Source organism: Trachymyrmex cornetzi, unplaced genomic scaffold, assembly GCF_001594075.2.
Source record: "Trachymyrmex cornetzi isolate Tcor2-1 unplaced genomic scaffold, Tcor1.1 scaffold73, whole genome shotgun sequence".
Taxonomy (NCBI): Eukaryota; Metazoa; Arthropoda; class Insecta; order Hymenoptera; family Formicidae; genus Trachymyrmex; species Trachymyrmex cornetzi.
This window is the reverse complement of record NW_017300059.1, coordinates 1243998-1258750: the sequence shown is the minus strand read 5'-3', so window position 1 is coordinate 1258750 and position 14753 is coordinate 1243998. Positions and strand designations below refer to the sequence as shown.

The 14753-nt window shown below is 33.1% G+C and overlaps 1 protein-coding gene across 2 annotated transcripts in view; it reads left to right on the top strand.

Moving 5' to 3' along the window:
* LOC108767888 (A disintegrin and metalloproteinase with thrombospondin motifs 9) overlaps window positions 1–14753 on the top strand; it is a 44726-nt gene that overhangs the window by 17000 nt on the left and 12973 nt on the right. For both annotated transcript variants that reach the window (XM_018518021.1, XM_018518020.1), the window contains exons 5-7: window positions 10855–11053; window positions 12265–12475; window positions 13344–13554. In XM_018518021.1, coding sequence (XP_018373523.1) covers window positions 10855–11053; window positions 12265–12475; window positions 13344–13554 — 621 coding nt within the window. The remainder of the gene's footprint in view (window positions 1–10854; window positions 11054–12264; window positions 12476–13343; window positions 13555–14753) is intronic.

Below are 14753 nucleotides of genomic sequence, written 5' to 3'. Positions count from 1 at the left end.
ATTCATAGTATTTGGAGATCAAAACCTTCAAAAACCATTATTTATTTTACTTATACCTTTTTCGGCAAAAATCGGCTCTTATATTAACATCCTCTTTCATTTATCAGTTGTAAAAATAAAAAAAAGAGGTAAAGGGAGAAAAATGTATGTTCTATGGTACATACGCGAGGATGTCTGAAAATATTTGTACGCAAAAAGTTCAAGGCCCGCATAGACCTGCAGGCATTAGCCAGCGTGTATCACTCGGGATGGTACGCATTTTATGTGATTTGTTGGATTACATGTGCCGCGCGCGCACACACATACATCCGGTGGAATCGTCTGGCTGTGCCTCTATCCGAAAGCCGATTCCGAAAGAAAAAAAAAAAAAGATACGACTCTCGATCGTATATCAAACATCTCGGAATCGTCTGAGTCGCGCAACTCCGTGAGCCATTCAGCGGGAATGCACGGCTGGTCATCCACAACACCTACCACGACGTTCCATGAGAACGTAGACCCTGCGATACGATTGGATTTTATATCAAGAGGTGTTAGAGATCGAGAGAAGAATTATTTGCGACGCTTCGTGAGCACGATTTATTGCGCGAGACAGCCCGTACATCACGACCGGATGGTGGACGCGATGGTGGACGTCGCGTTTGTCGCAATGTCCCTCGCGGATTGCGAAGCTGCGCTTTTGCGAAACATCGAGGAAATGACAGGCACCTTTACGCGCGCGGAAATTCTAGTTGTCGTCCTCCAATCGATTCTTCGAAACGTATATCCCGTCGAATAAATTAATCTTCGACATCTGGGACTGTCCGAGGCATTCATCGTCTGGGATTGTCTAGGGATTGTCTGAAATTTCTTCACCACCGTGGTTACCAGTTGCGAACTGTCAGTGGAAGCCTTTGAGTGTTTTTTTATCGTTCCTTACGTCAAATTCGTTCTGAAACATTTTAGAATTTTCGTCAAAGATCGTTTCTTTCGATTATCTTAGGCGAGTCTGAATAAGAAATTTATTGAGATCCATTGGGATTCATTAAAATGCATAAAGATCCTTTGTCAAGTTTTTTCAGGATGATACGATATATAAGATTGATTATCGTGATGTTTTGTTCTCAGATAGATGAAGGAAACTATTTCGATCAAAAAGGATCAAAACGGTTTCTAGAAGAAAAATCGGTATACTGAGAAAAAATGCAGGATTGTTCATTTACGCGTATAATAAAATAATCTACATCTATGTCTATACACAATGTAAATTATGTAAATTATGTTTTATGTGTCATCTGTATAAACAATCTATGAATTATTGAAGCCTTCTTATCGTTGCATTGGATTGCGTCAAAGCTTTTATCTCGTTTATATACTTTTTATTTATCAATGCTAAAGTTAAACGCATTAACAATCATAAAGCTTAATTACTTTTTTTTCTGTATTGTGTAATCCAATTTATAATAATTTATACACATTTTACATTGCATGTATTGTTTACATGAGAAAAATTCGTGTAAACTTAACGTAAATAAATCGTAAAATTTCCGTGTAAACGTAATCTTGAAATATACGACATAATTCTGGTTAAATTTGATAGATTTAACTGTAAGTCTGATTTGTAGCTTTATGATTAAATCTATTAAAATTTCTATTAATGTAACCAGATTTTTTTTTCAGTGTAGTAATATATATATATACGGAGAGGACACTTTTGCTGTAATATCTGAAAATTTCACTCATAATTGTCTAAAAATTTAGTTACAGCAAATTCGATTTGATGCATTCAGATCACATTGGTGCACATAAAGTTATCATATATGGATTGATATAAAGTATATGTTTAGTATAAACAATATAGAAACGGATTAACTACGAAATCTTCACTTTATTATATTGCTAGACAAAATATGCATTTTATAATCCGAAATATTTGCAATTCATTTTTACACTCAGATTAAATCAGTTTACAGCAGCTTTAATACGCACCAGTGCGTACTAGAACGTCCAATTAAATTTGCTATTACATATAAAGAACAATTTTATTGGATCAAAATATAATAATTGCGTAGGATACTCAAACTAGTGGCTAGAAAACATCAAAACTTTTTCAGCGTTGCTTATCATATTTGAGTTTCCTACATAATTATTTCGATGATTTAATAAAATTATTTTCAGATCTGTATCTGACATAATTTTTAGATACTTCAACAAAATTATTCTTTCCGTGTAGTGTATATTTGTGAACGTCAGAAATTGCGTTCGCGGGTCTTGTTGACCCTTCGTGGTCTTACAGACCTTCTCTGTTAGGATCTTTCTCGCGACCCTATGTGAAACTCGGGTCTTCTTCCTTGTGAAAAAGGCTCTGGAAAGGCGAAAATGGAATAAAAAAATTTGCTCCTCGCTTATTTAATGTTTCTCATAGCGATTTGGGTCATGCTTTAATTTAGCCATGACAAGGTTAGACTGATCAATCGGCCGTCTGTTTCAGCCATAGAAATAGGAAGAAGTAAGCACCCGGTTGAGCTGAGCCTTGATGTCTTTACTCTCGATAGCAAGCCAAGCCACTCGACCTAATTATTCGACCCTGCTCGTGAGACGAGTGAATCTCGGTCGTTATCTCGATCGTTCGCTCTCCTCATCATTTTCCGATATCCACTAATCCTTTTTATTGCCGTCGATATTCCATGCCTGAATTGAAAATTATATAGTTTATGATCGGGTATTCCTTTTTGAGCACAGCTCGTTAAGAATCCCATAATTTCAGACCTTATGTATCCTGGTGAAAGTTTTTCTTAGAATTCTTCATATCATTTTTCAGAATTTCTATATAAATTTCGGAATTGTTCTGAAATTTCTGTATAATTCTAATATAACTTTTTGGGGAAAAATCTGTTCTCAGATTTTTTTTGTTCAAAAGTGCTGACAATGAGATAGTTTACATTTTTTCTAGAATTGTTTATATATATAAATTCTGAAATATTTTATAATTCTTAAGATTTTGTATTCTATAATTTAAAACAATTTATAAAATTAAAAAAAACATTTAAAATATTTTTATAAATTTAAAATATGAAAAATTCTAAAAAATATTATAAAAACTATTTCATCAGGTCAACGTTTTTTTTAAAAAATATTTAATTGAGGTAAAGAGAATCCATAGCGAAAAATATATTTCCGGTATATTTTTGTTTCGATGGTTCTTACGTTAGCAGTATAAGTGCACATAATGTACCGATTTTATGTGTCTTTCGACACGTATGATATATGCGGCCGTCAAGAACCGACGCGCGCGCGTGGCGAGAAACTCGAGATAATTTCTCATGGCTCAGTAATCATCGTGTATCTTTTTATTTGTTTGAATCTCAGTCACGAATCGTCATAATAACAGATTACGCTGTTAGGCAAACTGGAGCTCTCTATTACAAATCGTACGGAATTCTGCTGGCGAGGCGATCGTGATAACGGATGGGACGATGTTAACATTCTTGTATCTCAATCTAATGAATATGGGAAAAGTTGGTGGATGAATACTTGACATAAAATTGTACTCGACCTACAAAATCAAGAACCAATTTCTTTTTTTTCTTCATGCTGGTGAAATGCAGGTATTAACAAAGGAAGGACCTCACATTTTACATCATTCTAATATAATTACGTCAAAATTTTGTATTGTGTTATTTTGAATAACCTTTCATAATCTGGGTTTTTTTGGTACAGGCAAAATTTTATTTTCAAATTTTAATTTTTATTAAATAAAAGTTTTAACATTTGAGTTAAAAAACTATTTAGTAATGTAACAGAGATATTGAAAAATGACTCTGAATTTTTCTATGTTTCTTGAAAGTCTATAACAGTAAAAACTTGAACTGGACAAAAAACTTAGATTACAAACAGACGGAAGTAAAAATATAATTATAGATATGAAAGGTTAGTTAGAATCCATGCATCTTTTTGCGATTTTAAATTTAAACGATAAACTCTTTTATATCAATTTATAAAAATAATTTTGTTTAGAATATATCAAACGAAAATTTTGATTGATGTTTTTATCTTAGAGATATAAATGATAAAAGAATAATTGTTGCATTCGGCGTAATCCGTTGGTAATTATTTGGCATAAATATTATGAAGACTTCTTGCATTTCTTGACTTCATGTAAAACTCACGTACGTCATATAATTGTATCCCGTGAACAATCATTTGAATTGATGAGATGTTTGCAGTGCGTCCGAAGCACCCGATTTGCTAAGAAACTCGATATTGTTTTTCGGCACGGAACAGCATCATAAGAACGCAAATCTGCAAGTTCTACTCGACCGGTACGACCAGTTTTGGATCGACCTGACGACCTTGACAGAAATGTGTAATATAATAGGCGGAATTAATTGGAGATATTTTGTCTGTGATGACATTTTGTACGGCCGCCTTAATGAGGATCACCTCGTCATGAAAGACAGGCTGCAGAAATGCTTAACTTGATTTGTGTCCCGACAACGAGACGATGCACAAGTGTAAAACGTAATTAATTTATTCGTTTAATTAAGTATTTATTTGTAAACGATAACGCCTACCAATTTATGCTTCTCTAAGAAGTTTCCTCTCAACTCTGTTTCTGTTAAGATAAAAGACATTAAGATAAGACACTAGCGTTTTTCAGATATCAAAAATGAATGTTGAAAGTTTAAAGTTTAAAGAACTCGTGACGTTGAAAGCAATTACGTATTTTAGTAAGAAACGATTGAAATATTTACACGCTTATTATTATTAGCAATAATATGAGATAACAATGACAATAATAACAATCGCACATCTCTTCATCATGTTTTTCTAATTTTTTATTTATTTGTTTATTTCATTTATTTGATAATTTAGATTCAAAAATGACGCTATCATGATGGCCAAGTGACTAAAAAAATAATTATCAAAATTAGATGAAGTATTAAGTCCGTTTATTTTGTATTACAAAAGATTCTCCCCAAATATTAAAAAAAAAAAATATGATTGCTGTCTTAAAGGAACTTAAAGAGCTAAAATTTATGTTTAATATTAATATATTCAGACGCGTTCTTGTATCGAATTACCATAGTCTATTATTGTCTCCGTTCGTACAGGCCGCGCAAAGCACGTTACAGAGCCAGGCACCTTATATTATGATGTATTATACCCCGCGTATTAAGCGGAACCTAAATAAAGATAACTCTGGCCTGGCCTGGTACCCTAACTGCCTTTATAATTTAAGCCGGCTCGACTGTGCACGACGAAACGTTACATGCACACGTGGTGTGCGTTTCGCATATTTTTTCTTCCCGGTAGTACCGTCTTGGGGCATCTTTCCGAGTATTATAGCGCTCGATAGCGCTGTTTTTTAACCCTTACCGTACTAATATGGGTAACTAGTGACCGAGCGATTCCTGTTCGTGCAAGTTTCTTTGAGTCTTTCGGTAATTATAAATTATACTACATTTTATTTATTTTCCAAAATAAAGAGTCAATATTTATTCTAGAAAGTTGAAAGTATGTTGATGAATTTTTAGAGATTTCTTGAATTATTTTGAAGAGGCGAAAAAACGAAGAGATTTGAAGTGACCCTTGATGGTATGGATGAGGCACTAAATTGTAGATGGTACGGTAAGGGTTCACTCTGTTGTCGCGACATGCTTTTTGATGTTTTAGCATAAACACGGACCCCTGCGTAGAAGTCGATTCGACGTGTCGAGTCAAAACAATCGACAATACGCAAATATAATGCACACGTTCTGTAACGAAAGCGCGAAGGATACAGGATGCGGTCAGCGTTTTTACGGCTTGTCGTCGCTGTATGGATGGAGTATGCTCGCTCACGATTTGACATCGTTTGCTCTCGCGACGGATAGGAACATCCGCGCGAGGAGATACTTGAAAATTGCTAGCTAATTTGCTTAATTCTTTCGAGGCTTCCGCGTTTCCTCCGCCACGACTGAGCCACGATGTTAGAAGTGAGAGAAAGTCACGTGCGAATTCGCTCTTTCTCTTACTCTTTTCTAATTTCTTTCAAATATTTTTTCGCACCTTCGAAGAGAATGGGGACATTTACTTAAGACGATTATGGTAAAGAATCTCATTGCAAATTCTGCCGTTCCGAATGTCTGCATGGAGAGGACGGTTTTGTATTTAAATTTAGCTGTATGTATCTAAAGATAATTTTTAGACTATCAAAATAATTATGTAAGACGCTCAAACTGCTAAAATGTAAAACATTTTACAGCATTATTCCACTGGAAAAAGAGTCTGGTTGCATTAATTAGAATTTCAATTGAAAATGGATAAATCAGAATTTTCTGGTTGAATCTATTATAATTCTAATTGAGATAATCAGAATGCTGATTGATATAAACAAAATTTTCTGATTCGTTTATTTTTAACTTCTTCTCAGTATCATTATACTTGAAATTTTTACACTGTTAAATTCATAACGTCAAATTATATTCAATTTATATTATTTTTAATCAGAAGAGTCTGTAAGAGAGTTTAAATCGCGTAAGTGTGTCATTATCATTATCTGATGAATAAAATTGTATATTATTATCTGATTTAAATTTTGTTGCTTGTTCATGGCTATTTACCTTCACATATTTTTAATCATTTCTGCAGGTCGCCACAGTTCCTATTCAATATATCGTTAATTTAACTAAAACAGTGGAGTTAAACAATTAAATTAAAAACAATTGACTCAAATTTAATTTATTATTCATTAAGTGCATACGTATTAATATGAATATTGTTTACTTTAAAAATAAACACATACATAAATGTATTAATTTACATTTTGATGCATATAGACGTTAAAATTAACAAAATGTTATTTAACTCAAGGAATTGGGTTACTATTATGTTTTGTTATCTAACAATGTACGTAATTATTTGGATAATCCAACAAAATTATTTTTCATATTTAGTTAAATGTTTAGATACTTCAGCAAAATTCTTCTTTCCACGTGAACCCAAGCGGCTGCATTTTTAACGTTTCGCATTATTAATGAACGAGCGGCATTTTCACCGAATGACGTGAGGGGCACGTTGAATCAGCTTCGCTCATCGAAAGGTCGATGAATTGCTTCAGCAGGATAATCGCGAGGTCGTTAGCGGCCGTAGTTGTACGTTGGCCGATCGAAAAGGCAAAAAGGGAGATGAGCGAGGGAAAGGGTAAAATAGTGACCGAGCGAGAGACACGGGGAAGAAGAGACGGAGAGAAAAACGGCGTTCCCGCCGAGAGTTCTCGGTAATTCTCAAGTCAGTCTTTGTGCCGCGGAATAGAGAAGGCGCATGTCTGCAAGAATGCAAATCGCAGACACAAGCGAATCGAGCGAAGCCGCGTATACGAGCCGCGTGCCATCGCTTACGGCCGATGGTTTGCGGCCAGCGTCACGTAAAGTTTCATTCACGTTATCTACACGGTCGCTGCACTATCGCCTCGCGACGAGACGATCTCACTAGGAAACGCTCCTCTTTCGTACTTCGTTAGATATACCTTGAATTTGCATTAAAACGTTTCACAATGAGCTAAATTAGATCGCAATGTACGTGAATAATATAAATAAGTAAGAAACAAGCTCCAAATGCGGTCAAGGCTGGTTCTCGATGCCTAATAATATTATATTTCTATGTAAATTTTATAACCCTTAGGATATATCCAGACAAACTCGCATATCTGCATATATGAATGCATAAAGAAAATTATCCAATCACATTTTACGCGCGTGTTTATAACAGCAATGTGATTGGATAATTTTCTTTATGCATGTGTTTATGCGGTATGCAAATTTGTCTGGATCCGACAGTTATTAGTATCTAGTGCGTCCGGTGAATACACCTAATATTTGAATAAACGAATAAAAAATGAATGAAAATACTTATTCGAATGCATTTCTTTTTTATTCGTCAAGAAACGAATAAATATTTTTTCATTCCATTTGAATGAATATTTTTTGAATATGATTACGAATATTTTCATTTCGTATTCACTTTTACTCTATATTGTCTGCACATTATAGCTTGCAAGCCTGTAAGAGAAAATAGAAATCTATAAAAACAATAGCTACGATTACACCACGCACTTAGTCCGCCACCCATACAATAGGCGTCCTTAACCCATAGGTTAAACAAAGATATTTTTATTGGAAATAAATAATATATCTCGGAATTTAATGTCCACAGACCATAATGAACGACGCGCCCAAGATATCTTGTAACACGTTTATGACATTACTGTGACGTAACCGGAATTATATCGGAATATGTATGGCAAATAGATATTTATAAATTAAAAATGTATTACTTTCTAAAATATATTTTTCAAAATATCTAAGTTTTCTTCGTAAAATTTGAATATTACAATGACAAAAATTATTAAAATTTATTTTTTTTTTACTTAAAGTCATCAAAGTGCTAGTTATAATTAAGGGTAACGATTGCTTATTGAAGCTTTTTTTCAGTTTATATTTTGTTTGAATGAATATGAATACTCGTTAAATATTCATAGTTTTTTTGTAAATAAACATTTTTTGAAAACCCAAAATTTTGAATGAATATATGATTACACTTTTTTTAATGTGAAAATTGTGAATAAGTACAATTTAGAGTTCAATTACAATTTTTTGTATTTATTAGGCATACTATTAGTATCTATAGTTGAGCCAATCGTGTATTTGACGATGAGTATAATTTGTAATATTATTGCTTGCTTAATTTACTGCGTTTCAAGTTTGATAAGCCAAATCGGCGCGCAGTTTAATAAGACTGAAAAATGTATTCGCACATTTGCATGTGAATAATCAAGCACCAAGATCCGCTTTGACCAAAAATAGATATTGATAAGCTTAAAATACTGCAAACACTTATTGCGAAAAATATTACCTCAGCCAAGATTTCAACTTCCTGCACCGACAAATCCACGAGGGAGGAAAACATGAGAGCGATGGCCTTTCTTTCGAGTCTCCTTTTTTAAAAATTTATAGTAAAATGTTATATTTTTAATATTTTTTAAATGCTTAATCACAATTTTGATATTCCAAAAATATTTCTTAATTTAAGTAACTCCTATATATAAAAAACATAGATTCTATTATATTATTCTTTTCTTGTGTTAATATAATTTTAAACAAAACATTTTATGAATTATACATTTAAATAAACTTTTTCAATCTAATAATTTAGATATAAATATGTTAACCAAAGACTTTCTCTCTCTTTAAAATAACAAAAACAAAATTAATTTGGGCTAATGAGAGTCAACGTGAGAGGAGATGCGCAATAAATTTTAACAAGTAAATTTGTTACTCCATTTGATGCGTTGATGTCTTCTTTATTTAAAGTCTCGAACGTTTCGATTCTCTTTGGAATCTTCTTCAGCAATATTCTTAATCCATGTAATAATTTAAATAATAATTTAATATTCTATCTTTTCATATTTGATTTAAAAAAAAATTTTACTCGTGGCACACCAATGGTCCCTCATCCCCCATAATAAATTTCTGGATCCACCAACTGACTTCCTGAATCTCCTAATTATCCTGCAAACTGGGCGTATTTTTTAATTAAAAAATATACGTTTCAATGTTACACACATAACTTTCCAATTTTCTTCACTCTCAAGTCAGGGAATTTGACACAGCAAGATAAGTTTTTATTCCATTGAATTGATCCCCTCAGTGTTATCAAAAGATTCGCTCCGGAGCTCGAGAAATTGAGTGCTATTTATATGTTAATTAGTTGCCCTATTAATTTTATTGCTCGAGTCGTTTGGCAGGAAATTTTAAGTTATATAATATCCAGTTTTAACTCGTACGCCGAGGAACGTCCTTGCTCTCGTACGGTTCTAGCATCGGAATGCGTATTTATATTTAATCGAATTATAGTAGCTCGAGATCTTTGATAATGTAACTATAATAAAATTCACGGGCCATAAGTCACAAGTATTTGAAATAGGAGGTGCGGTCTGTTCGTTCCTCTCGCGGCGCGCACGTGCGCCGAGTGCCGAGAGTCTGTGTTCCGAAAAAATAAATAGATCCAGAGAGTTCATCTCCGTTCCGAATGTTTAATCAAGGAAGTTAATCGTAGTTGGCGGATAGGATAACAACGAGTAGCGCTTCGTTTGTAAATAACGCTCTTCTAATAGCATCTGTCTATAACTTGGCGCTGCTTAAAATAAACGCGAACCGAATCTTCTCTTATTTCACGTAAACGCGTAATGTGTAATAATTCGTCTGATTACATGGAACGTCGCATTTATAAATAATTCCAACGTAATTCTGTCTAACCGTTAGGAAATGGTTTACTCGAGCCAAAGGTTCGCGAACTCCAATCGATTTCTTTTTTTCGAGTAAAATTAATTTTCTTAGAAACGTAAATTACGTCTCGTATATGATGCAAAATCTTACTTTACGACTGAATTTGTATCAAGTTGTATTAATTTTACCAGTTAGTTCCATTTTATCATGCATTATTATACACGGAAAAAAATAATATTGTATTGTAACATTGGCTAAAACAGCAGTTTGATTGAAAATAATTTTCTTTATTAAACATTAGAAGTATTGAGTGATCATTATTGATTATTTTTATTTTTTAGATTAATATTATCTATATTTTTGTGCAAAAAACAAGTCTGAAAATTATTTACTTTTATGTTTTTTACACTAATGAAACATTTGATTTTTAATTAAATATTTGTTAATTTTTGTAGTAATTTATTCGCTTGATCTTTTCAGTAAGAAACTTTTAGTGTTTTAATAAAATAAATGACATTTTATTAAAACAAGAATATGACAAATTTATTTCGTTAATATTGTTATTAAATTAACAGAATTATTTTTTTTCCGTAAATTTTATTTTCAGACTGGCCACATGAAGACGTCAATGGGCAACTACTTCATTAAACCTACCGAGCATTGGCGCGAGGACGATAAGGATTCTCTTGGGTCTTCGTTACAGCACGCGATCTATCGTGTACCTACGGCTGCGATCAATTTAAACGATGACTCCAATTACGATGCTCCCGAAAATGACGTTAAAAGTCGCAACTGCGGCTTAATAGGTAAATGAAAAGTTTCACTTATTTCGATTTTATTTTACAATATCACGATGCGTTATCCGCTTGGTATGTGGGGTGGTTCGTTAGTGACACAGTCGGGAAAAGCGGGTCATTCTGTCCGAAGAAGCAAGTCGAAGGAATGCAGAAGAAAATAAAACCAAGTCAAATTTGTTTCAACAGTGGCTATCAAAATGTACAAACAATCATAAATGTTTTATTGAACAAAATAGAAATCTTAGTTTATTTTATTGTTTTTTAATAGATTGAGAATTATTTATATTATATTAATATATTATAATTAATTATAATGTATTACGATTAATATATTACATTTTGATTATTTATTTATATTATAATTATATCTGAGATTTGACGCGCATTGAGAATAAAATTATATTAACATTTCATGTATATTAAACATATTATTAAAAAGGATTGATATAAAACGTGGATTTTTAACAAACTGAGAATTATTCTTTATTTACATTACATTAGAATTAATTATAATATATTATAATTAATTAATATATATTACATTATAATAATTTATTCATATTATAATTATATCTTCTAAGATTTGACACGCATTGGCAATAAAATTCCATTAATATCTCATATATTCGTAAACACATCGTTAAGAAAAATCGACATAAAATATCAATAGCATATTAATACTGGTCGCAATAGTAAATTAATACTGGTTCCAGCATTGGTCGAAGATAACAAGGATGAATCAAGAAACATTTTATTTATGCTACCGCGCTGGACCACGATCTCGCGAATATCCACGGTTATTCTGATATGAAATTCCGATACGCATGTTCACGTGCTTCACGAGGCTTCGGAGAAAAAGCGTCGCGTCTTTTTTCACTCAACACATACTCGCACGACCACCTGTACCAAAACAGGTTCAGGCATTTACGTCTTCCCTCGGGCGGATTCTGATGTACCATCGAGACAGCTTGGCGACGCGCGTACTCTCTACCCACAAAACAACGTCGTTGATACTAACACCGTCGAAATTTTTCTCATCTTCTCTTGTCACATTTATTGCGAAACTGCGGTCTCTCGTTTTAAATAACGCCGACCTCGGATCTACGTTTGCGATGGTACGGTGTCAATTGTTGACTCCGTCGAGCGATATTCTTGCGAATTCTTCTATTGGACGTCGAATTAATTGACTTGATTATAATTGGCATTGTCGATGCCCACAGATTATGACTCAGACGACGTCCCCTCTCCGTTAACCGACGATAGTTCCGCTCGTAGAATTTACGTTGGGGAGCGTTCGCGGGAGCGTAGATCATTGACGCGGAAAACCGCATCGTTGGAGCGGTTTCCTAGAGAGGAGGAAGAGAGGTACGAACAATTCACAGAGCTGAGCGAGCATCGGGATTTTTTTCAGAGATTGGATTATGACGACAGGTATAGGCACATACAAATACACAAATTTTGTACATTCTTGAAGGTCTTGAAAAAGAATACATTTATCTATTATCGAGATATTTCCAACTGTTGTTCTTAATTTATTCTTAAACTTAATTAACGAGTAAATTTTGAATTAAATATTGTGTTAGTACTTCGCAAGAATGTTCCACACACGGAAAAATATTATTCTGTTGCTGAGAAAAATAATTACTCGATTTATTTCCTTTCTTTATATATCGGTTATCTTTAACAAAAATTATTTTCTTGATAGTCTTAAAGATATACTTGTTATAAATTTTAGAAACTCATTATTATGTATTCAAAACAAGAAATTATTTTTTTAAAGAATATTATAAAATTGATTGAAGAAGCGATTTTATATAATAAGCAAATTAAATTTAACTTAATTAAATAATCCTGATTGAAGTATTAAACTTACTAAGATTTCGAATATATATTTCGAATAAATTTTATGATAAACTTATGATAAATTTGTGGATATATGAACTTTTGAACTACTTGAAACAAGTAATTATTACTTGCGTACTTCTGTATTTTTCTGTGCGCAAATTGAAAACAGTGTTATTTCTTGTACCTATTTCGAATTTTAATCTTCAGAAAGTTTTAAACGTAATGTATGTAAACAGCATATTATTTGTTGTTTAATTTAAAGCGGGTTTTAATTTTAACGGAATTTGAGGAAGTTTAATTGTTGAAATTTGAAAATTGTGAACTGTCGCCTTGTCTCGCAATATTTTCGCGGAAGAGTTTACTCTAATCTTCACGAGGAACAACGATACGCTTTCTGCATATATTCTGGGACGCTCTGTCAACGAATCTGTAGAGCATGTTCTATGAATTCCAGGTATTATAATATGGACCGTGAACGTGAACGTGGCTATCAGAACGAAGATGCACAGGACTCGGAGATGGACTCGGATCCCTTCGTGACATGGAGACCGCGACGTGCCTTACCGCGTGAATATTTCATCGAGATCATGGTGGTAGCCGATGCGAAAATGGTGGAGTATCATGGCACTGGCTTGGTCAGCTACATTCTTGTCTTGATGAGCACGGTGGGTATACATACTCTTTGGACGTAATTTGAAAATATTCAATTCCGCTTTTCAATTAAGTTTCTGCGTTAATGTTGTACCACGATACCTTTAAAAATTTTTTTTTTTTTTTCATAAAAATTTGTGGCTACATTTAATGAGTTTATTTGTATGAGGTCACAAAATAATACCTCATATTTTTTAACTTTAAAAAAAATTTCACTTTTCTATATTAATGATTGAGAAAAAATGTGGAACGTTACTTTCTGAGTAATCCACGTATATATCGAATATCCTGCAATGCGGGATTGTTGCTTAATTTTAATGATGATCTTTGATGAGTAATTAATTAAGATAGTAAGTTGCCAATGAGCTAAACTTTATGAGAAAAAAATGTATGATGAAAGAATATTCTTGCTTTAATTTTGAACAGATTTTAATATGCTTTTAGTTGAGAGTTTCTTTCTTATAATGGAAGTATAATACTAAAAATTAAAAAAATGAAATAAATAAGTCGTCTGTTTAATCAAAAAATTACAAAAGATCTTAAAAGAATAATTCACATTGTCACAACATGAACATGGCAATGTTTATCCATTGATAAAGATCAAGGACGTAGTAAGATGTTATTCATCTTGAAAACGAAACTCGCTCCACCAGCATGTTTCTTTCGAAGTAAGTCTTAGCAAAAAAACAGAGCCAATAAAGAAAAAGAGGAAGGGGATGAGAGATGTCGATTCAATGTAATTCGACAATTAGCTTCGTCACGGCGGTCATTACCGAGTACGCTACGCCAGTTATGTATCCCACGCGAAGGCCACACCTTACGAGGAGGGCAACATCCTGCGAGGAGTTCGCTTTCACGAACCTACGCTTGTCATCCGTTCGGTGATTCAATCGCGTTTCTCAACAATAATCGATCGACTTTAAGATTCATGAATTTTTTATGAACGAAAGAGTGCAGACAAAAGATCAAAATAGACTCTTTGTGTGCATAGTGTCCCAGAATAGATCGGATGTCTCTTTTAACACATACACGTATAGAGTCTTTAATCAAATATAGGGATGTATCAAATAAAGCTAAAAAGTAATTAATGAGCTAAAAAGTAATTAAGGTACTTGAATCGAATAAGGTCCACCTAATTTATTTATTTATTTTTTAATTCTGTTTAATGATGAAATAAACGAAGTGAGAATAAAACTTTTATTTCACTCACTCA